The sequence below is a fragment of the Anolis carolinensis genome, chromosome 5, assembly GCF_035594765.1.
Source record: "Anolis carolinensis isolate JA03-04 chromosome 5, rAnoCar3.1.pri, whole genome shotgun sequence".
NCBI lineage: Eukaryota > Metazoa > Chordata > Lepidosauria > Squamata > Dactyloidae > Anolis > Anolis carolinensis.
This window is the reverse complement of record NC_085845.1, coordinates 24424817-24448716: the sequence shown is the minus strand read 5'-3', so window position 1 is coordinate 24448716 and position 23900 is coordinate 24424817. Positions and strand designations below refer to the sequence as shown.

The window sequence follows — 23900 nt, the reverse complement described above, 5'->3', positions numbered from 1 at the left end:
GCAATTCATAACTTGGCACGTCTCCATGGCGGGTCCTGTGTTATCAATACAAATTTATTCCAAGGTTAGGCTAAATGGGATTCTCTAGATATTGTTAGACTGAAGCTTTCAACATCCTCTTATTATTGGCTGATGGGAGCTGCATCTTATAACATCTGAGGACTGTGCTTGGTTTTCCCCCATCTACTGTAGTATATAAAAGATTTTGGATGCAGTTTACTCAGAATATTAATTTAGAATAACCACCATGTCTCCCTCTGGGCATCACCACACTTGCAACCGAGGTGGCTTCCTCAGTCAATCTCACGGAACAATCAGCCTGCCTAGATAAGGCAAACACTTGCACCTGCTAGAAGCAATGTATATCACCTTCCTTGTGGAAAAGAATACATAAGAGGTTCCCCTCACAAGTAAATAAAGTACAGCCAGCCCCTTAACATTTGCTGGTATTAAAAGTGCAGGATGCCAGTGAAAGTGAAAAAACCACAAGTTATTTTTTTTTACCTGAGAGAACACCTCCATAGTAAACTCTTGGTCCTTCAGTATGGTTCTGTAGTCAACATCCAGCAAATGTTGTCCATAGCATCATGCTGGAGGACCTAGAGATTCCCACAGAGAACATTTTAATCAAATCTGCAAGTAATCGGATCCACAAAAAGCAAATCTGCAAATGCCAACTGTGCCTGCTGCATGGCAAAAGGCTAGAATAGAGGCTTCCGGTCACTCCATGCTGAGAAGACATTTAAACCCAGAGCCTTATAACGATGCTCTTTAGCAGGACTGAAAGGTTTGAGTTTTCAGGCTGATTAAAAATCAGTTAATAAATCATGCCGCTAGTTAACTGGGTAGAATATATTTTTTAAAATAAACAAAACATGGGGAACTATAACAAACAAGACCGAACTTGGGAAAGTTCCTTTTTTGGATCACAGCTCCCAGAATCCTCCAGCTATTATGACCACTTGAAAGAAATTCAAGCATTATAATCTGAAACAGTAACTTTTCCTGTGTGGGGATAGAAAATCATGAGAAACAAAACTACAGCATGAACTTCACTTTGTTTCAGAGTTTGAGTCTAAGCTCTGTCCCATCAACATCAAAACATTCAGACAATGCAAAAGTCATGAGTACATTCTGCAGGAACTAATGAGTCAAATCACTCCAACAAACAAAGATGGACAATCTTAGCTTTTATGTCCCCGAAGCACAACGAAAAACATGTTGCCTAGGCAATGGCATGCAAGTCCAACAATGGATGGGGAAAATCCCAAAAATGCACTGGGTGCAGCAGAGAAACTGGGCCAGATCATATGTGGGCTGGAAAGCGTCGATCTGGAACAGATTCACTGGCATCACTAAAGCAGCCAATCAAGCAACGGTACTCTGCAACAGCAGAAAACAATTACAGTGTTGGCATACTAAACTTTCAATCTCCAACTACACTGGGTCTTCTTGGAAAATAAACAGTGAATTCTGAGAATTAGAGGACTGAATAATCTGCCAAGGGAGTGAATATGCTGAATTTTTAAAAGCTGAATTGTTGGAAGAGCGCCAAGGTTTCAGCATAATGAAGGATGACATGATGTGCGTGCTAAACTTTTGAAGGGAAGGATGCCAAGGAACTTAACTGTCCACAGTATTCAGGAAGAAGAAAAGAATACAATCTTGGCTTCTAGCAAAAAGGCAGATCACTCATTATGGTGCTATGTATCGCTGTTGCAGTACCAAAATCTAAAAACAACAGAAGACATTTAGATTTATAGATAGATAGATAGATAGATAGATAGATAGATAGATAGATAGATAGATAGATAGATAGAGCGATAGAGCGATAGATAGAGCGATAGATAGAGCGATAGATAGAGCGATATGGATATTTAGATATATATTTAGATATATATAGATCTAAAAGTCTCCTATTGTTTTTAGATTCTGGTACTACAACAGCTATACATAGCACCATAATGAGTGATCTGCCTTTTATTTTTGTGTATATATGTGTAAATAATGTAAGGAAATTTTCTAGAATATCCTCTATACCTTTTTTTCAATGCTTCTCAACTTTTGATTCTACAAAGAGTGTAGGGACTAGTTATCACTTCCAATTACCCTCAACCATTAGTATTTTAGCCAGGGGTTCTCAGCGTTGAAGACAAAAAATATCTGAAGGACCAAAGGTTAAGAACCATGGCATTTGGGAACTCTTAGATTCAGTTCTCTAGGTTTTAGTCTGAATATGAATGGAGCTACTTAAGGTTTAGAATTTCATCTCTCTAATCTGAAAATCCTGTAATTCAATAGGATGGAACTATGACGGTGGGATCACAGTGCAGTAATTATGTAATGTGCAAGGGCCCCAGGAAATCAAAAGTACTGTCTGTACAAAGGGGGGAAATCCAGATATCATATACGCGTATATAAGAAAACAGCAAGATGAAGTGATGCAAAGGATGCTGAGCTTTACTCCTTAACTGCTCTACTGTGCAATCTGGAGAAGGAATTTCACCCAGCATCTTGCAATCATAATGTTTATGAGGCAGGATTACATAAAATCACTAAAATTAAATAATCTTTTATCACCTCCTGGTGTTGTCTCATTTTATAGCAGGTAATTGAAAGAGCTGTGCTTTTGGGATGTATGGTTGTTTAATGTTATCTAAGTTAGTTCCTTTTGCTATATTAAACAGTCTAGCTGAATGCTCTGTTTGCTGCTCTTTATTGTTAGTTTGTTGGTTTAATGAGTCTATGTGTATTTTAAGAAATTAATTTGTTCTCCTCACACCTTCCCAATAGACCTTAGTTATTGTTGTCATTTGCCATCAAGTAGAGACACAGCACGGTGTAATGATTTAAAGTTTGGAGGAGATCAGTATTCAAATCCCTGCTCAGCCGTGGGACACTTTCAGCCTCAGAGGAAGTTAATGATCAACATTTTCTGAATAAATCTTGCCAAGCAAACTCCATGATAGGGTTACCTAAGGGTTGCCATAATTTATTTATTTACAGTATTTATAACCTGCCCATCTCACCCTGAAGGGGACTCAGAGGGGCTCACAGAACACGCATACGGCAAACATTCAAAGCCGATTACACAGTTAACAGGGAGAGACAACACAAACAGAGGTAAAGACAGTTTTTCCCATCTTATTTCCGGCATCTTGAAGACTGTGGTTGACTCCGGCCATGGGGGGTACTGTCGCTCCATCTTCTGTGCCAAGGAGCTTTTTCCTCCCAATCGATGTCCTTTAAGGATGTCTTTATTACCCCCCCCCCCACTAAAAGCGGTACCGATTTAGCTACTAAAATGTGAGCTGGGGCTAAGGGCGGGTGCTCACCCCAACCTGGGCTCAAACTGCTGACCTTTCGATGGGCAGGATTTTTCTGCAGCACAGTGGTTTAACTCGCTGTGCCAAGCCCACCCCACATAAATTGGTAACAGTTTGAAGACACACAACTATATATGTATTTATTTATTTACTGCATTGGTAGCCCGCCTTTCTCCACCCCGAAGGGGACTCAAGGCAGCTTACACAGGTACTTATTCAATGCCTACCAAACACATATCAGACATACCTTTAAAATATAACAAAATATAAATTCATACAATAACATTAAAAACCTGACAATCAAGTAAAATCACGCTGTCTAAAAATCATAAAGTCATTCCATCTATTATTGCACTACGTTCTTATCCAAATCTTGATCCCAGAGCCAGGACTTCAATTTCCTCCTGAAGGCTAGAAGGGAGGGGTCCAATCTTATATCGCTAGGGAGGGAGTTCCACAGGTGAGGGGCCACTACCGAGAAGGCTTGTCTCTCATCCCTGCCAGTGAAACAACCAGGATCGAGAGCAGGGCCTCCCCATATACATATATGGAATGTCTTATCATAAACCTTCAGGTTGAGTTAGCCCAGAAGATAACATAGAGAGTGCCAGTATGATATATTTTAGAGCAGCTTGTCCAACCTGATGTTATCAATTCCTAGACAGGATAGCCAATTCAGAACAGCTATAGAGAATGGAACGTGTAGTCCACCACCTCTGGCTATAGAGCACAAGACTTTGTTTATAGCTAGCCCCACCTATGCAAAAACGCTCCTAATCACCGTTAAAACCTAAGCCTCCAGGCTCAGAACTGAATCTAAGAGTTCCCAAATTGGGAGCCTGTGTATCTCATGTTGAAAAACTGTGTAATTGCAACGCCTGCATCTTTTCAATGAAGGGAACACATACTTATTTATTTTGTAAAACCTCATGACAGTTACAGTTGTCAATCTTTTTGAATTAATGAGAATTTTTCCTACTCACAGGAAAAATAGTGATGCAAAATTCGTTTGTCTGCTACTGAAAGAACTGGGAAAGAATGTAGCTTAGCCATCGAAACATTAACTTTTATTTTAAAATTGACATTTTCTTCCCATATTGTTTTGGATGAATCTGTCAGGAGCATAAAATACAAACCAACTAAATTAAAGTTCCTGCCAATGAGTCATCCTTCGCTGAGGTCACTCTGTATCTGTGTGAAACTGATCTTTTTTCCTTCACGTGGTGCTTTTGTCTACTGGCTGCCAGTAGAAATAGGCTTCAGACTGTTTTATTTGGCCAAACTGATAGGGAACTAGTTCATGTTTTAAGAAAATGTTTACATGATGAGGATTAAATTTACAAGTTTCTAGGGAACCCATGTGTAAGGAAATACAACACAACCTAATAAGATTAAAATCTAGGGTTAAGATAAATAGTGAATATGCAGTGAAAGGGTCAGTCTATCAGTACAACTCAGTAGGTGTTTCTGCATGACTGAGAATGAAATCTGCTCCTAGCTTGACATCACTTTACGGCACATGTCAAGACCTTAGGTCAATCAAATGGGCTACCGGTATTCAATACTACATACCTGATGCTCCATGCTTCAAGTTGCCAAGGTAATGTCCACATTACACAATTATAGTAGTTTGATACCACTTTCACACTCATTGCTCTTCCTGTCGTAGCCTGGGATTTATAGTTTTGTAAAGTACTTAAAATTCTCTAGTTCACTCCAACAGACTTCATAATGGGAGCCCTCTTCAGAGAATTCCAAGTACTTTGTGAAACTAAAAAATCCAGGATTTTATAGGATAGAACCATGGCAGTTAAGCGGTATGACTGTACAATATCGGGCACCCCTTATTTGAGAAACCAATATAAATTTCTCACAGTACTTCTTACGCAGCATGATTGGAGGGTGTTGTAGGAAATTTAAAATGTCATAAAACCCAGCATTGCCTCCATGTCAGCCCTGATTGACGGTGGTTCTCCCAAAGGAGTTTTGACAAGAATCATGCCAAATCTGGCCCAGTCAGCCCTTTTATACATGTAGTACTGTATTTTGACATGCATTGGTCATGGCAAACATGATGGGAAAAATCTGTAGGGTCTTTCTCTGTGTGCCTCCTATTCACCTATAGATTTATGGTGATCCCATTAATTTCATAGGGTTTTCTAAGGCAAGGAATACTCAGAAATGGTTTTGTCAGTTTCTTCGTCATCATCCCCACCTTATCTATCTCCTACTCTGTTTCCCCGAAAATAAGACAGTGTCTTATATTAATTTTTGCTCCCAAAGATGTGCTAGGTCTTATTTTCAGGGGATGTCTTATTTTTCCATGAAGAAGAATTCACATTTATTGTTGAACCAAAAAAAAGAACATTTATTATATACTGTACGGTAGTTGTCATCACAAACCACCATAACCAGACAAACTGTGAATCCTATCAAGAATTTATTGTTACTACCACTATTTCCATGTACAACAATCTATGATGCATACATTTACCAATCCTGCATGCTCTGATGTTCTGTTCAGCGGGCATGTTTCCAAACAAAATCTTTGCTAGGTCTTACTTTCAGGGGAGGCCTTATATTTAGCAATTCAGCAAAACTTCTACTAGGTCTTATTTTCAGAGGATGTCTTATTTTTGGGCAAACAGGGTAGCCTTGCACTTTATCACTGGCCTATGTTATTAGTACTCCTAATATATTGCACAACTATAACTTTATTCCTCTCCTTCAAGACCGAAGACTGAAGTGCCAATTATGTCGCTCTTGTCCATTGGCTATGCTTTTATTTTGTGATGTTGTGTTTTATAGTCACTGATTTATTGATTTGTTGTGATTGGAATGCATTTTATATTGTGTTTTATTGTGTATTGCTGGGCTTGGTCCCCATGTAAGCTGCCCCTAGTCCCCTCGGGGAGATGGGGCAGGATACAGAAATAAAGTTGTTGTTGTTGTTGTTGTTGTTGTTGTTACTTATTTTCTGGTATTCACTGGCAACCTCCCATCCATTTACTAACCAGGGCTGACCCTGATTAGCATCTAAGATCAGATGGCTTATGTGTAAACCTATGTTATACTATGTTTTCTGTAAAAATTACAGCCTAAATGACCTGACCAAGAGAATAGATAAATTATATTAGTTTTGTAGATCCTGTCTTCTCTCCTGATAATTAACTTTGAGCTTGAAGACAAGAATAGCATAAATCCTAACTTTATGGGGCACTGGCAAACTTTATATTACAACTCTCAGTGGGCCCTCCCTTTTCCTCATTGCTTTATAGATTATACAATGTGAGTGTTGTGCACACTGGAGCAAAAAGGGAAAAAAATGTTTGGGTGTATCTGTCTTCCTGCCAGAGACAAAGAAACCAAGAAAGCAGCAAGTCCTTGAGAACTGTCCACAGAACAAAGCTGCGATTCTGACATACAATGGCAACTGCAGGGAAGGTAAGCAAAAACCGATTGAATCTATATGAAACATCTGTTAGAAACGCCTGTGTGTACCAGTATTAAATCCCTTCCAAAGTAACAGGACTAAATCTTCAAATCTTTCATTCCGTATAGAAGCATTCGTTCGATTTTATTTGGATGGATTCAGTTTATGCCTTTAAAGTTCTGCTGCGGAGCCTGATTCCCTATTTATAGTTTCAAAGGGGAAATGTGATGAATGGGTTTAGACTTTTTCAACAATCTTGAATGCTGATATTACTGATTCAGATGTCACTTCAAGCCTCCTTCCACACCTCAGTACTTTTTAATAAGGTAGACCTACCTAAGAGATGTTTTATTTTGTATTTGTTGTGCTTGAAAGAACATAAAGCACAAGACTGATGCTTGGGATCATTATTTTGCCATAGGTTAATTATTTATCTTTGATGTCATCTTTAAAAAAAAATCTAAGCAGGAAATCAGGCAAGATTTGTAGTACAGTAGAGTCTCACTTATCCAAGCTAAACGGGCTGGCAAAAGCTTGGATAAGCGAATATCTTGGACAATAAGGAGGGATTAAGGAAAAGCCTATTAAACATCAAATTAGGTTATGATTTTACAAATTAAACACCAAAACATCATGATATACAACAAATTTGACAGAAAAAGTAGTGCAATGTTCAGTAATGTTATGTTGTAATTACTGTATTTACGAATTTAGCACCAAAATATCATGATATATTGAAAACATTGACTACAAAAATGGCTTGGATTATCCAGAAGCTTGGATAAGCGAGGCTTGGATAAATGAGACTCTACTGTATTTGAAAATGAGTGGCAACTTGTCTAACAAGTTCTTTCTTTGCCTAAAAGAAGCAGGATGGAATGGTTTTTACGATTTTTAGGAAATGAATTAATAGATATATTCCTCTGTGTATGTGTACATGTGTGTGCACCTTCAGGTTGTCTGCCAACTTACGGCGACCCCATGAATTTCATAAGATTTTCTTAGGCAAGCAATATTCAGAGGTGGGTCTGCCTGTTTCTTTACCTGAAATATAGCCAGCAGCACATGGTATTCTTGGCTGTTTCCTATCCAAGCACTAAGCGAGGCTGCTTAGCTTCCAAGCTCAGATAGGACCTGGTTCCTTTAGAGTATTTCAGCCCTTTATAGTCCCATGCTGCTATTGTGTGCTTCCAACTCATTTCAAATATATGCTAAGCACAAGGTGAGCCTATCATGGGGTTTTCCTATGAATATTTATACATAAGAGGGTTGCCTTGGCCTTCCTCTGAGGCTGAGAGTGTGACTTGTCCAAGACCACTCAGCGAGTTTCCTTGGCTAATCACTGTAAGCAGGGATTCGAATCTTGGTCTCCAGAGACATAGTCCAGTGCTCAAATTACTGCATTACGCACAAGCAGATGACACAGCTGAATAAAATCCCACTTTTTCTGCTTTGAACTAGGATGTATGAAACAACATGCTAGCAGACACTGCTGCTTTGGCATGGGGTAAAATGTGGGGTAAGATAATAAAATTGGTAGGCTGGACTATTGCTAGAGACAGTATTTACAGGATGCAGGGTTATGGTGTTAATGTGAGAAGGTGTAATACAATTTTTTATATTCCTGCTCAAAATGATATTTTGCATTTCACTTTTAGTATTGTATTACAGTATTCTGTTGGATTCTAGGGAAAGCATTACTTAAATATTACAGGGAGCACTTCTGTGAAGATTTCTGACCTATATTCTTCTATGTCTGATATGCAGGTGATTAAATGCAAGGCTGCAATTATCTGGGAAGTTGGGAAAATGCCTTCCATTGAGGAGGTGGAGGTGGCACCACCCAAAAACCATGAAATTCGAATAAAGGTAAAAGAAATTACTCAAAAGTGTAAACCTCCCTTTCCTCATCTTGGGGTGAATTACTATTGTAGTGGGTGTGCATTTTGTGAGTAACTGATAGAGACTTGGGGTCAAAGCAGATGTTAAGGGGAATGTGTATTCCCTCCAATTAGCTCATTTCCCTTCTGAAAGTGGGAGTTCTTCAGGAATATATGTGTTAGAATCAGACTTGCAAACTAAGCCTTTCCAATGACAAGTCACAAAACAAAGCATGATAAATGCAAGATACATAGGTGAGGAAAATTATGTACAATGCATTTGCCTTTAGGTACTCGAGGGGCCATCTTTTTAACAACTTGTCCTCTGGAGGTAGTAGAAGAGAGTGTAAAAGTAATTTAAATGACAAGTAGGATCTGAAAAATGTTGCTGTGTCAAATACTATTGATTGTGGCTGGCTGAACCCTGGTCCCCTTTCCAGAATACCGTACTTCCTTCCTATTTTCATCCCACCAACTAGCAGGCTGCCAATATTTTATGGTACATGCTGTCCTCATTGGGATGCTTGCTGGGTGTTTTGTTTTATTTGTTTCATGATTTCTCCTCTTCAGGAGAGCGAAACTGTTACTGAAACAGTCATGCTTTCTTTTGGAAATGTATGTTCATCCGGAAAAGACCTTATTTAAGCAACGCTGGTCAGAGCTTGGAAAAGTTTCTTATTTGGAGCAAAAGTTATCAAGTCTTCAGGCCAGAAGGGAGTTGTTGACCAAAAGAAATTCCTCAATTCTGTTGTGAATAGTGATCTCTGAGGGTGCATCTACACTGTAGAATTAATGCAGTTTGACACCACTTTAATTGCCATGGATCAGGGCTATCGAATCATGGGCCCTGTAGTTTTACAAGACCTTTTGCCTTGGTGTTCACCAAACTACAAATCCCAGGATTCCATAGCATTGAACCACTACAGGTTTATTTTTCCCGTGTCAAGAACGACTTGAGAAACTGCAAGTCACTTCTGGTGTGTGAGAATTGGCTGTCTGCAAGGACATTACCCAGGGGACACCTGGATGTTTTTGGTGTTTTATCATCCTTGTGTAAGGCTTCTCCGGTCCCTGCATAGAGGTGGAGCTGATAGAGGGAGCTCATCTGCGCTCTCCCCAAGTTGGAGAGCCACTACAGTTAAAGTGATGTCAAACTCCATTAATTCTACAGTGTAGATGCACTCTCAGTAATCGCTATTCACAACAGAACTGGAGAGAGAAAAAATGGTCTACAACACCTTTCTGGCTGGAGGACTTTATAATTGTGCTCAAAATAAGTAACTTTTTCAAACCCTAAGCAAAGATGCTTAGATACGTTATTTTCCAAATGAGCATACATTTCCAAAGAATGTGTGAATGTCCCACTAACAGTTTCATCTATGCCTGAAATTCCCAAGTTTCATTCCAAAATTTTTACATTTTTATTTTGGAGAGCAATTGATGTTTTGTTTTTCCCAGAATATTTTCAGTTAGCTCCCTGCCCAGTGATTTTTATACCTGTTCCCCAGGCTGGTTTATTTTAACTCTGTATAAAATAGGTAAGAAGAGGCACAAAAATTGGATTTTTTCAATCAAGTTAATCCTGCCAGAAATTAAGGGGGGAAATGCTTATTTGGGACTATAATTTCCAAAAATTTATAGCCATCATTTCCAGTTGCCATATTGGCTGCCCTAGAACCTGAAATTGTAATTTGTCCAAACTCTGAATCAATGATGGCTTTTTTATGTGACTGAATGAACTAGGGGTACACAATGCAGATATTGAAATAATACGTCTGTATTGCATTTTCCATACAGATCGTGGCCACTTCGATCTGTCGGACTGACGACAATGTGCTGAAAGGTATTTTCCCTGACCTAGAATACCCGGTCATTGCAGGCCATGAAGGAGCTGGAATTGTTGAAAGTGTTGGGCCAGGAGTGACTTATGTCAAGCCAGGTAAGGGTTTTCATACCCAATTCACATTTGACATTAAAATATGTTTTTTTAAGGATTACTCTGTTTATGAAGTATTTCTGCTCCTAGAACTCATTTTAGTGGCTTATCTGTTTTGTCTGCAAATGTGTTAATATATAAAATATTTCATGGTGGTTATAGGTTATTTTTCTAACCCTGCAGGTGACAAAGTCATTCCTCTTTGTGTCCCCCAATGTGGAGAATGTGCCTGCTGCTTGAGTCCTAAAGCTAACTGTTGCCTCAAGTCTCAGTAAGTCCATGTGTCATCTGCTGGAATCCTGGTAGATTTCAAAGGACAGTTGCCCATCATGACATCTGTCTAGGGCCATGCTCCTCAGGAGAGTCCAAAAATGTACAATGGCATATTAATCCATATTGAGAAACCACATCTAGTAATTTGCATTTTAGAGCTAATCTTTGGACATTTAATGAAAAACACTCCAGAATATTTTGCATGACAACAATAATAGCACCCAAAATATATTGTTACTGAGGAAATCCCTTTTCTCCCAAGTTGTTGTGAGAAAAGCAGAACTCAGAAGATTAAAACGGTTGCAGGTGTATCACTGCTCCTGCTAATCCAAAAGTCCTGTAACTTCAACCCTATGAGTCTTGGTCCACTATCTGTTTCAGTGGAGCCCACGGTGGTGCAATAGGTTAAACCCTTGTGCTGGCAAGACTGCTGACTTGAAGGTTGGGTTGCTGACCTGAAAGTTGCCGGTTTGAATCTGGGGAGAGTGCAGATGAGCTCCCTCTGTCAGCTCCAGCTCCATGCAGGGACATGAGAAAAGCCTCCCACAAGGATGGTAAAACATCAAACATCCAGGCATCCCCTGGGCAATGTCCTTGCAGACGGCCAACTCTCTCACATCAGAAACAACTTGCAGTTTCTCAAGTCACTCCTGACACACAATTATATTTCACTTTTTTATTTTTGAGCACCTTGAGTCCCAATTTGAGGGGAAAGGATATCATCATCATTATCTTTGATGTTGTTGGCAATTAATGATTTGTGTTTCTTGGTGGTGTTGACATTGTTTTAGCTCAATATATAAAAAAAATCAATCTGAATCTCCTCACATAGTATCTGCAAGCCTCTTCAAAATCTGATGCCAGATAAAACCAGCAGGTTCACTTGTAGAGGGAAACAGATTCATCACTTTCTGTGGATCAGCACCTTCTCTGAATACACAGTGGTGCCCGATGTTTCCATTGCAAAAATCAGTAATGATGCTCCTCTGGATAAAGTCTGCCTCTTTGGCTGTGGGTTTTCTACGGGTTATGGAGCTGCTATTAATAATGCTAAGGTAAGCATTCGTCCATATATGTACTTAAAAAATGGAATAAGAATTTTCTTCCTTCTTGAAGATAAGATGCTTTCAGAAATGGCTCTTCCCCAAATACTTTGAGATGCAAGTACATCAGCTTGAACTTACCAGTTCTTCTGGAGTCCAGTTGCCCCAAAACAACCTCCTTGTTTTGAATGTAAACTCAATGGATTTCCCAGCTATCCTCATATCCAATGCCAGCCAGTCAAATACTGGCTCTGAGGACACATTAAAGGTGGCATGCCCTGTTAGATCACTTGCCTGATGAAACTCTTCCATAATACTTGGCTCTGGTCAGTATCTGAGCCTGATAAGCTCCATTGCTAACAACTTCACATGGCTCTCAGTGATTTACACAGAGCCCCATCCACCTGCTTTTGGTTTCATTCACATTTGCAGAGCATGGGCCACTGATAACTCCAGAATCCAATAACTAGTCCCAGGTGAACTTCAACTCTATTTTAGTTAATCTCCAGCTAAGACTCTGCTTTATTTGTTTGTAGGTGGAGCCTGGTTCCTCTTGTGCCATCTTTGGCTTGGGAGGCGTTGGTTTGTCTGTCATCATGGGCTGCAAAGCAGCTGGAGCATCCAGGATCATTGGGGTTGACATCAACAAAGACAAATTTACCAAAGCCAGAGAGCTTGGAGCCACTGAATGCATCTCTCCTGAAGATTTTGAGAAACCCATTAATGAGGTGCTGATGGAGATGACTGGGCTTGGTGTGGACTATGCTTTCGAAGTGATTGGACGTGTTGACATCGAGGTATGAGTTGTGATCGTTCCCTCCCTGTAAACCAGTGGTTCTCAACCTGTATGTTCCCAGATGTTTTGGCTTTCAACTCCCAGAAATCCTAACAGCTGGTAAACTGGCTGGGATTTCTGGGAATAGTAGGCCAAAACACCTGGGGACCTCACAGGTTGAAAACCACTGCTGTAAACCAAGGCAAAAGTGAACAATTGCAGACCCTTATACCTCATCTATTCTTGTCCAATCATACCTTTTGCCATCTTGTCCACATTTCAATATTGCTTGGCCACATGTCCTGATTTTTATCTGTGTAATGTGAACTTATCTGGATCAGATCAAAGATGTGCCTAGTCTACCCATCAATATCTTGATTTTTTCAGCTTCTTCACTTGGTTTTCTTTGTCTCTACAATAGGCTGCTGCCCTTGCATCCTGCCACTTGGGCCATGGCGTCTGTGTGCTGGTTGGGGCACCTCCTGCAGGATCCCAGCTCTGTATCAGTCCTTTACAGCTCCTGACTGGCAAGAAACTTATTGGAAGTTTGATTGGAGGTAAGGATTTGTTGAACAAGATCTTATGATAGTTACTGCATGTGTTGCAGAATCAGCACAGGGAAGAAAAAGAAGTTTGGTCATATCTCTGAACCTCATCAGGCCTATATTCTTTGCTTCAGAATTTTTACTCTAAAGCCACAACATAGCCAAAAAAACCCTCACTTATAATGAAGCCCACTAAGAAAACAAAATCTGTTGTTTTTTTCCCTAGACTTTTCTTGGCATCGTTTCTCATCTGGTTTAGATTTCAGGAAATCCAGCGGTTCAATACATCACTTGTAGCAAGAGGCAAACTAGCAGGCGTGCATTTCTATGCATCCTGTTCGACCATCATATATGCTGGACTGATTTCTGCAGTTTCTTTCATCCAAATGCAACGCAACATGATCTCTAATGGCATTTTCTAAGTCATGGTCTGTGGTACAATAGAGTCTCGCTTATGCAATGCAAACGGGCTGGCAGAACGTTGGATAAATGAATATGTTGGATAATAGGGAGAGATTAAGGAAAAGCCTATTAAACATCAAATTAGGTTATGATTTTACAAATTAAGCACCAAAACAATATGTTATATAACAAATTTGACAGAAAAAGTAGTTCAATACACAGTAATGCTATGTGGTAATTACTGTATTTACGAATTTAGCACCAAAATATCACGATGTATTGAAAACATTGACTACAAAAATGCGTTGGATAATCCAGAACGTTGGATAATCGAGTGTTGGATAAGTGAGACTCTACTGTATTCTTGAGCAGTTTCAATAGGCTTTGGTCTTACCTGTGGCTTCACAAAGTCTGGTAATGTACCCCTCATGGATATGCGGGCCGTACTGTATATGCATGCATGTGCATGAACAACAGAAAAGGGAATCTTCACCACGGTTGGGCCCATTCCTAGTGCATCCTGAGTTAATATAGACTAAGTCTCTATGTGGGTGCAGTGTGCACTCCAGCAAAACAAATACATCCCAGAGTTATGTGGTGCATGGTTCAGGGTCCTCTGAATATTATTCTGTGTCAAAGAAAACGTTATGAAATTCTTGGGATTATCATAAATCAACAGGCAACTTGAAGGCAAATTCACGTGGCTCATGGTCCTGGGGTCACTAGCCTACATTCATCCACAATACCAAATCAGTGGCAATGGTCAGATTGGTCAGCCACAGATACATCAAGTTGGATCTCAATAAAGAGCCTTACTTTCTGCATTGTTTGTTGCCAGTGCAGCATCTTGCTCTATTGCAAATACAATACAACAGAGGTCGCAGTTGGAAAATACGTATCATCTACCTGGATATCCTTATCCTGGGTGCCAGTTCCTCAAGTACTATACAGGCAGTCCCCAAGTTACAAACATCTGACTTACAAATGACTCATACTTACAAATGGAGGTGAGACAACAAGGATTGAGAGAAATCTGCCCCTAGGAAGAGAAATTCACTCCTGGAAAAATTATCATGGGGAAAAGTTGCTTCCACTGAAGCTTTCTAACCAATCCTTGTTTCCACAACAAACCATTTTTTTTCAAAATCCAATTATCACAGGAATTATCACAGGATAGATAGATACTAGATAGATAGATAGATAGATAGATAGATAGATAGATAGATAGACAGACAGACAGACAGACAGACAGACAGACAGGGCTGGAGTTACACTTTAAAATGTACCTATTCTGCCTTACATGCAAATTGAATTTAAGAACTAACAGAAGCTATCTTATTTGTAACTTGTGAACTACCTGTATATAACTAGATGTTCTTTGCAAAATACGTAACATCACAGAAAACAGTAAAGGGCAGGAGGCTAAGTGGATAATTAGTCCCATCCATATTTGTACAGAAGATAATATCCGCACATCAAACTTTAGAAAATCCAGATACCCAGCATATGTTGTGAAATTATTGCATTGCCATAGGGGTAGAAACACTGTTATATAAGAAGCAAAGACCTTACTGGTTGCTGGGCCCATTTATTTGGAGACATCATAATTCTGGAAATAGAGCCTGCCAATGAATCTGTATGCAACAATCCAAAGAAAGTATTGATGGACATCATATAAAAAGATTAATGAACATTAATCATTTCAAAACTAGGTTTGGGACAATAATTATTTATGTATTTATTAATGAAGGATTTCTTCCCTTCCATATTAGGCTTTGATTGTACTAAACATTTGTTTAACAGATGAAAATGAAATGTTTCTCGATCTTCTAAAATGTGTACAAAATCCACCTTCCACCATTTTCCTGTCCATAAACTATATACATAAATCTTGAAGGGTCTGAGCATACTGGGTTTCCTTTACCTCCCAGGTTGGAAGTTGAAAGATGCTCTCCCTAAACTGGTTTCCGATTATATGGCAAATAAATTTAATACGGACGCATTAATAACTCATGTGTTGCCTTTTGAGAAAATTGGTGAAGGCTTTGAGCTGCTAAACAGTGGTAAAAGGTAAGTTTTCCATCATATTTGTTTGATTTTTAATACTTTTATCCTGCCCCTTTCTTCAAAAAAGATCAGGATAATGGGTTTTTATTCATGTAACAGCTCTTGGCATTGGGATAGGTTGCCCAGATATAGCATTTGAAACCTATGTCTGAACAGGCATTTGAACACAGTTGACCTCTATTTAAATCCAACTCTTTCATCTCAAAGTAAATTTTCAAGACAAGGGAAGCTGCTATTTGATGGCGAAGTCCAAAGTAGAATTGATCATTTCCCCTTCTTTTATTATTGTCACAATGGTCTTTAATTAAACCAACCTAAAATGTCCCCATTGGTAACTGACTTCTTGCAAAAAGAATCAACTCTGCTGATACATAATGGATACTTTTATAGCTTTTTGACCAGAAATAAATATTTTCTCCTTTTTGTCTTTCAGTATTCGCTGTGTCTTGTTGTTTTAACACAGGCTACCCATTCTACAAATCTTTTGCCTATTGGGACAAATTCAACAGAATTTCAGCAAATAACATTCTATGTATATAAACTATTTAGGTTACAGTCAATTATGTGGCAAGGGAATAAAGGACAAGAAACAAAAACCCTCCACATAATTTGTAATTCACAAAGTCTCCGTCTCTCTCTCTCTCTCTCTGGTGAGAAACTTCTTCTGCCACTTTTAGGTCCATGTGATTCCAAACTAAAACTTTCCAAACCGATTGATTGCTATAGAGATGACATTCCAGCTTTTGAAAGCATAAAGAAAAGGTCATTTTCTCACTGATTCAATGCTTGACAACATTATTTTCTGGATTCTTCTCAGCTTCTTTCAGATCACCTCTTTTATCTCTCTCCAAACAATAGAATTTGGCAAAGTCTAGAAAACATAGGGCTTTCCACGTACTGTTGAACTCCAAATCCCACCTACACAAGCCAGCCTAAGCAATGGTGGGTTGTCTTTGGAAAAGTAATAAATAAAACATTTAGGACAGGAGCTTGGAAGTAATATATTATGTGCAATGACAGTACTTGTGAACCTTTTATAAATGAAATTATTGGTGGTGCTATTACATTTACTTTCTCCTCCTCCTCCTTCTCTTCCTTCTTTTATATTACGGAAATAGAGCTATCATGATATAGTGGTTGAGTGGATGAGCACTGGATTGCCCTGCATGTGCATGGATAACCCAGCTGTTAAAATTTGGTCCAATCCTTCCAGTTTGATTTCACACTAACAGACTACACATGCTAAAGGCTAATGCAAAGCTACTTGTCTATATGAAGGAAAATAATGTTTTGCCGCTTCTCGTTTACTTGCATCTTTTTATTATCCATCACTTCCAAAAGTGTTGCAATATTTTTCTATACAAATCATGAAATAATTATACAGTCTTAAACCTGTGGTATATATGGTTTAATAATATGTCATACGTATTTGTCCACACTAAATTATTCTCAGAACTAAAATTTAATATTTTAAACCATGTTTGGCTCTTAAAATTCAGTTGCACATAAAAAGCATTACATCAGCAACTGCAAAAGACTTTTTGTCAACAAAGAAAAAGAACAACTCTTTGGCTAAGCCAGCTATGACCTCAGTGTATGTATATATTTATTATAACTTCCTGGTAGTTTTTTGCTTCCATTCAAGGACATAAAATGTCTTGTTTTAAAGTGGACTTATTTTTAGAAGTCAGCAAGGGAGCAAAAGGACAAACAAAAAACACGTGTCTTCTATTTAGTTGAATTAGCAATAAATGTTTCTAAATCTCAGAGTTTAAGGCCTCTTATACACTGCCATATAAAATCCAGATTATCTGCTTTGAACTGGATTATATGACATAGAACACCCTGAAAATGTTGAGGAACATTGGAATAAATTGAAGATCTTCATCATTACTTATGTTTCACATATCTCTATTGTGATCTATTTCATTTCTTCTCTTGGCATGTATGTAAAATGATTTTTGTTATATGTTATTTTTCATGTATGTTTAGCATGATACTCTGTTTAACGCAATATATATCTTCAGTTCTCTGGTGTTCACATTTGCCATAAAAATCATATTTGTCCATTTCTTTATTTTCATATTTAATATAAATATATTTATAGGTTGTTGGTATTTGTTATATATTTACTATGTTTAGGTGTTGGTCTTGTGGTTGTGGCCCTGTTGATGAATGTAGAACTTTAGGGCCAGGGATTCTGCTGATCTGGCAACCTTAATCAGCAGCACAATATGATCCCCTTGTCTATGGATTCTGTACCCACAGATTCATTTATCCACACTCCAAAATATATTCCCTCTCTCCAGAAGTGTTTGTGGTCTTCTTTAGGTCCTCCAGTATGATTCTATAGTACGCTTCCAGGCCAGATATAGTCAAAATAAAGGATTTGCTAATATCCATAGTTTCAGCTATCCATGATCTTGGAATGTATCCTCCTCAGATATGGGAGTCATAATGTATTCCATTAAGCGTGCATCTACATTGTAAAATTAATGCAGTTTGACACCACTTTAACTGTCTTGGCCCAAAGATATGGAATTATGGGAACTGTAGTTTGGGGAGGCTAAACAAGTTAGAGACATAAAACAACAGCTACCATGATTACATATTATTGAGCCATGGCAATTAAAGTGGTTTCAAACTACATTAATTCTACAATGTAAATGCACTAACTGCATTAATTCTACAGTGTAGATTCACCATTGGTAGCAGTATTCTACAAACTGTATCTATCCCGGGATGAGATGTTTTTTCCCTAACGCAATTGAAAAATAGATATAAGAGCAGAATCTAAGAAAGAAGAAACTCCTTTAAATAAAGGTTGCTTAGGTCTCTTCTACACTGCCATATAATCCAGTACAAAGCAGATAATCTGGATTTTATATGGTAGTGTAGAGGGGTCCCAAAGTGCCTCTTCATGTCCATAGAAAGTTACAGGTATTTCCTGCTCCTTTCTTCTTACTTGTGACAACCAGTTCCATTATCCAAGCAAGCCTTACGTCCACATAAATGGAATACTCAGATTGAACTATAAAGATGAAAAACTCTTGATAATATCCTCCCAGATTTTATTTTTAATTCCATTTGATAGATTTGTATATCATAATGCAGGCCTGAACTACCTGTGGCACTCCAGGTATTTTGGACTTCTGCTCCCATAATTTCAGACCATTGGACAAGATGCCTAGGGCTTCTGGGATAGCAGATTATGCAAGTCTGATGTAAATTCTCATCTCTGTGCCATTAAGATCACTTTTGCTAGATGGGAATAGTTCGCATGAGCATGGGACATTTCAATAACTGTGATTTCCCCTTCCTGGCTCTTTGTTTTGGTGCTGAAAAGGAAGGGAAACGTATGCTTCCTTTTTTAAACAAAGCAATTGCTAAATCAACCTGTTCTCTGCATATTTTAATGGCAATTGCTACTCAGATTGGGCAAATCCTTAAAAATGGGCCAGTTCAGTATGTGAAATGTTTGTGTGGTCCAATCCAGGCTGCCAACAGATCTAATTAGGAATCATTTCAATGCATAAATTGATTTAGTGTAAATCCATAACATTTAGTTACTGCATTTTAATGCTACTTCAACTGTAGTTGCTTGAATATTACTTCAACTGTAGTTGCTGAATATTCAGCAGCACTGAGCTGCTGAACTTGCGGACCAAAAGGTCTCAGGTTCAAATCCCAGAAGCGGAATGAGCACCCGCTGTTAGACCCAGCTCCTGCCAACCTAGCAGTTCGAAAACATGCAAATGTGAGTAGATTGATAGGTACCGCTCCGGCGGGAAGGTAATGGCGCTTCATGTAGTCATGTCGGCCACATGACCTTGGAGATGTCTATGGACAACGGCGGCTCTTCGGCCTAGAAATGGAGATGAGCACCAACCCTCAGAGTCGGTCATGACTGGACTTAACGTCAGGGGAAACCTCTACCTTTGCCTTACCGTAGTCTATTAAGGTATTTAAGTTTCTCTGCTAGAAGGCTCTAATGCAGTAGTTCAGAAGAGTCTACAAATTGTACACCCCAGATGTTCCCCGTGGTCCTTGTTCATAGATACTGTGTTACCAGTAGAGTTTAGGAACAGCTTTATTATAATTTACATCAGGGGTGACATTGGAAGTGGCACAATGCCACTTAAGGTTTTAATGGTTTAAACTGTTTATATTTAATATTTCCAATGTTTAATTCTAATTTAATGCTTGTATATTTAAAAAAAAATTAATTATCTTTTTAGTATTAGCCACTTTGGGTCTTTTAGAGAAAGCAGGATTGAAATAAATAGAAGATGAGGAGGTAGAGGAGTCAGTAGTAGTAGTAGCAGTAGTAGTAGTAATTGTAGTTTGGGAGTCTTTCAGGCTATTCCAAAAGTAGCCTAGATTTTTTTTAATGGGGAAGATCTCCAGAAGGCCTTCAGCACTGCAGTTCCCCAACTCCTAGCTTATATTGAGAATAATAGTGTTTCAAGGCAAGTTTTTTGTCATGCAATTGCCTTGCCTGAAACACTAGATTCTACTGCAGATTTGGAGAAGTGCCATGGCTTTTTCCATCTTTGCAGATCCAATGTTTTGTGTGAGTACCAGATCTTTATTTCTACTTCTGTGTTACTTTTGTAAATTTGTAGATGAAGCACTATGGAGAAACCCTATACCATTGCATTCAAAGGCAAGCAAATCTCTTGGTGATACTTGAGGAATTTATCACCACTCGAGGAAGCAATGATTGGACAATGAATACTGTTGTTTGATGAGTGCAAATATAATAATAATAATAATAATAATAATAATAATAATAATAATAATAATAATAACACAGTAGAGTCTCACTTATCCAACATAAATGGGCTGGCAGAACGTTGGATAAGCGAATATGTTGGATAATAAGGAGGGATTAAGGAAGAGCCTATTAAACATCAAATTAGGTTATGATTTTACAAATTAAGCACCAAAACATCATGTTATACAAGAAAATTGACAGAAAAAGTAGTTGAATATGCAGTAATGCTATGTAGTCATTACTGTATTTATGAATTTAGCACCAAAATATTACAACGTATTGAAAACATTGACTACAAAAACACTGACTACTAAAAGGCAGACTGCGTTGGATAATCCAGAATGTTGGATAAGCGCATGTTGGATAAGTGGGACTCTACTGTAATAATAATAATAATAATAATAATAATAATAATTTTACTTATAACCCACTTCCATCTCCCCGAGGGGACTCAGAGCGGTTCACATGGAGACCAAGCCTGATCAACAGATAAAACAATACAACATATATAACAAAAACAATAACAGTAAAATAACATAAATAAAATACATATTTTATACATTCATAAAGTACTCAAAATATGTGTAATTTGCTCAAATATTTCATTCCACTGTATTTATAATGAGCATGCATACAACAAGAAAGCCTACATGGCATAGTGGCTTGAGTGCTGGACTACGTGTCTGGAGATCAGGATTCGAATCTCTGCTCCATCATGGAAACCATTGGCTGACCTTGGGCAAGTCAACACTCTCTCAGCCATAGAGGAAGGCAAAATCCCTTCTTACCAAGAAGATACGATAGGTTCACCTTTGGTTGGCCTGAAACTATGTTGGTAAGCCTGAAGCTAAGCAACCAGGATGTACATCACCAGACACGAGTCATATCAGTACCGAGAGCACTATCACTTTGGAGGTTGATTGCAGTAGCTGAAAACATTCATTGCAAATCAGAATACGTATTCCCTCATTAAAGTGGTCATTACATTTTGTATAAAGCTGTCATAAAAGAGGGAAATTCCTATGAGAAATCAACTACAAGGTTTTTAAAACAAAAATTGATAGGCAATAAATGCCAAAATGCAAGTTTCGCAGCTCACATTTGCTTGGATTTGTGGGAACTCATAAAATGTTGCTGAGCGACAGATGCTTTTTGCAGTGAAAACCCTGGTCATTGCAGATTAGAGAACTCTAAAAACAAAACAGCAACATGGGAACCTGGTCATCCCTTAATGGCACTGAATTTCACAATGGCTAAGAAATATGTAGGTTCCTAAGAAATAGGTTCCCTTCTACAAAACTCATTTGAGTAATGTGTTCTAAGTTTTAAATCCTATCTGCAGTCCACTCAGAGAGTAAAATATTATCCACCACTGCTGGCAGGAACAGTACAATCCAATGCATTTTTATTCAGAATTAAGACTCACTATGTTCATTAGAGTTTACTTGTGAGTAAATGTCCATAGGCTGTTGTTTTAATTAATTGGAGGGCAGGGCACTTTCTTATCAATAGGGTGGAATATATCTTTAAAGTTTGATCTGAACTATGAACGACTTGTGGGTGTATCTACACTGTAGAATTAATACAGTTTGACATCACTTTAACTGTCATGTCTCAAAGCTATGGAATTGTAGCTTTATATGGTCTTTATTTTTCTCTGCCAAAGAATATTGGTGTCCCACCAGACCACAACTCCCAGGATACCATGTAGATCGGCCATAGGCAAACTTCAACCCTCCAGGTGCTTGGACTTCAACTCTCACAATTCCTAACAACTGGTAGGACCAAAGTTTGCCCACGCCTGATGTAAATGTATAAGATGTCAGCCCAACTTTGAAGATGAGGTTCAGCAGCTCCTTTGAAGTTCAGACTAAAACAAAGAGCAGATTCGGCAGTGGAACTCTCTCCCCCGGACTGTGGTGGAGGCTCCTTCTTTGGAGCCTTTTAAGCAGAGGCTGGATGGCCGTCTGTCGGGGGTGCTTTGGATGCGATTTCCTGCTTCTTGGCAGGGGGTTGGACTGGATGGCCCATGAGGTCTCTTCCAACTCTACTATTCTATGATTCTGTGATTAATCTCTCGACTGGCATTAGAGCAGCCAGCCACATAAAAATGAGGAAGCATTTGCAGCCTTTCTGGTAGTCATGTGCACAAAATTCATTTCTCCAGTTTCATTCATTTATTTCATTTATTTCATTCCTTCGGGAGCACAGAATGGGAAGGCCACTCTCAGTACGAAAATATACAAGACATGAAAGCAGGCGGGAGTAAGTACTGGCTCCAAGCCTGCTTTTCAGCATCGCAGTTATAGAGGAGAGAAGAGGGATTGCACTCAGGGGCAAAACTAGCCAGCTTTGCTGCAATTTCTAGCTGCTGTTTTCCCCTTCAGTTGGGAAACCTACCTTGCACTACTGATGAGGTCTCTTCATCGGAGCTAGGGGCGGACCCATGCTGGGATCCTTGGCGCACTGGCGGCTTGCTGGGGCTTGGCCTCTATCGCATTGGCCGGCAGCCTTGCTCCATGACTGGCAGACACAGGCACTTTCTGGGCCTGCACGCCACACACACACACACACACACACACACACACACACTCTTTCCAAGGAGAGTGCTTGTGTGGTGTGTAAGCGCAGAGCACCCATGCCTGCCAGGGCTTGTAGCTGCAGGCCCTGGCAGGCATGAGTGCTCTGCGGCTGCACGCCACACTTGCACTCTCTTTGAAAAGTGTGCATGTGTGGCATTCAGGCCCAAAATGCCTGCACCTGCCAGGGCCTGCAGCCAAGTGCCTCTTACTCGATGTTTGGCTGCAGGCCCTGGCAGGCACGGGTGCTTTGGGCATGCACACCACACATGCACTTTTCTTGGAAAGAGTGTGTGTGTGTGTGTGGCATGCAAGCTCAGAGAACCCACTATTGCCAGGGCCTGCAACAGAGCACCGCTTACTCTAGAGAAAGCGGCGCTGGGCTCTGCGCCTGCATGCCATACATGCACTCTCCTTGGAAAGAGAGTTTGTGTGGCATGCAGACCTAGAAAGAGCCTGCCACTACCTTTCTGGGCCTGCACAGTCACGGAGCAAGGCCGCCAGCAAACATGATGGAAGGTAAGCCCCTGGCAAGCCACCACTGAACATGGCATGTCCCAGTCCTGTGCCAAGGATCCAACCATGGGTCTGCCCCTAGCTTTGATGAAGAGACCTTAGCAGTGGTGCAAGACTAGCCATGGCAAGCCGTCAGTGAACGCAGTGCATTCCAGCCCCGCACCAAGGACCCCACTGTGGGTTCACCCCTAGCTCCAATGGAGAGACCTCAGCAGTGGCACAAAGTAGGTTTCCCAATTGAAAAGGGAAATGGCAATGAGAAATGTCCCAGGGGTGTCTTCGGCTCCAGCCAGGGAGCCCTTTGACGCCCCATATGGAGGTGAGGCAAACCCCAATAAAACACCTCCT

The 23900-nt window shown here is 39.5% G+C and overlaps 1 protein-coding gene across 2 annotated transcripts; it reads left to right on the top strand.

Moving 5' to 3' along the window:
* Positions 1 to 6533: 6533 nt before the first annotated feature.
* LOC100555026 (alcohol dehydrogenase 1) lies at positions 6534 to 17991 on the top strand. Of its 2 annotated transcripts, XM_003225747.4 has the most exons (9): positions 6553 to 6770; positions 8527 to 8628; positions 10437 to 10578; positions 10759 to 10846; positions 11681 to 11903; positions 12428 to 12688; positions 13088 to 13223; positions 15545 to 15683; positions 16114 to 17991. In XM_003225747.4, the coding sequence occupies exons 1-9, from the start codon at positions 6753 to 6755 to the stop codon at positions 16136 to 16138; spliced, it is 1134 nt and encodes a 377-aa protein (XP_003225795.1). In that variant the 5' UTR covers positions 6553 to 6752; the 3' UTR covers positions 16139 to 17991. The 2 variants fall into 2 exon arrangements, with proteins under 2 accessions (XP_008116491.1, XP_003225795.1); XM_008118284.3 differs by lacking the exons at positions 15545 to 15683; positions 16114 to 17991 and adding an exon at positions 13438 to 15538 and having other exon boundaries at positions 6534 to 6770.
* Positions 17992 to 23900: the final 5909 nt, after the last annotated feature.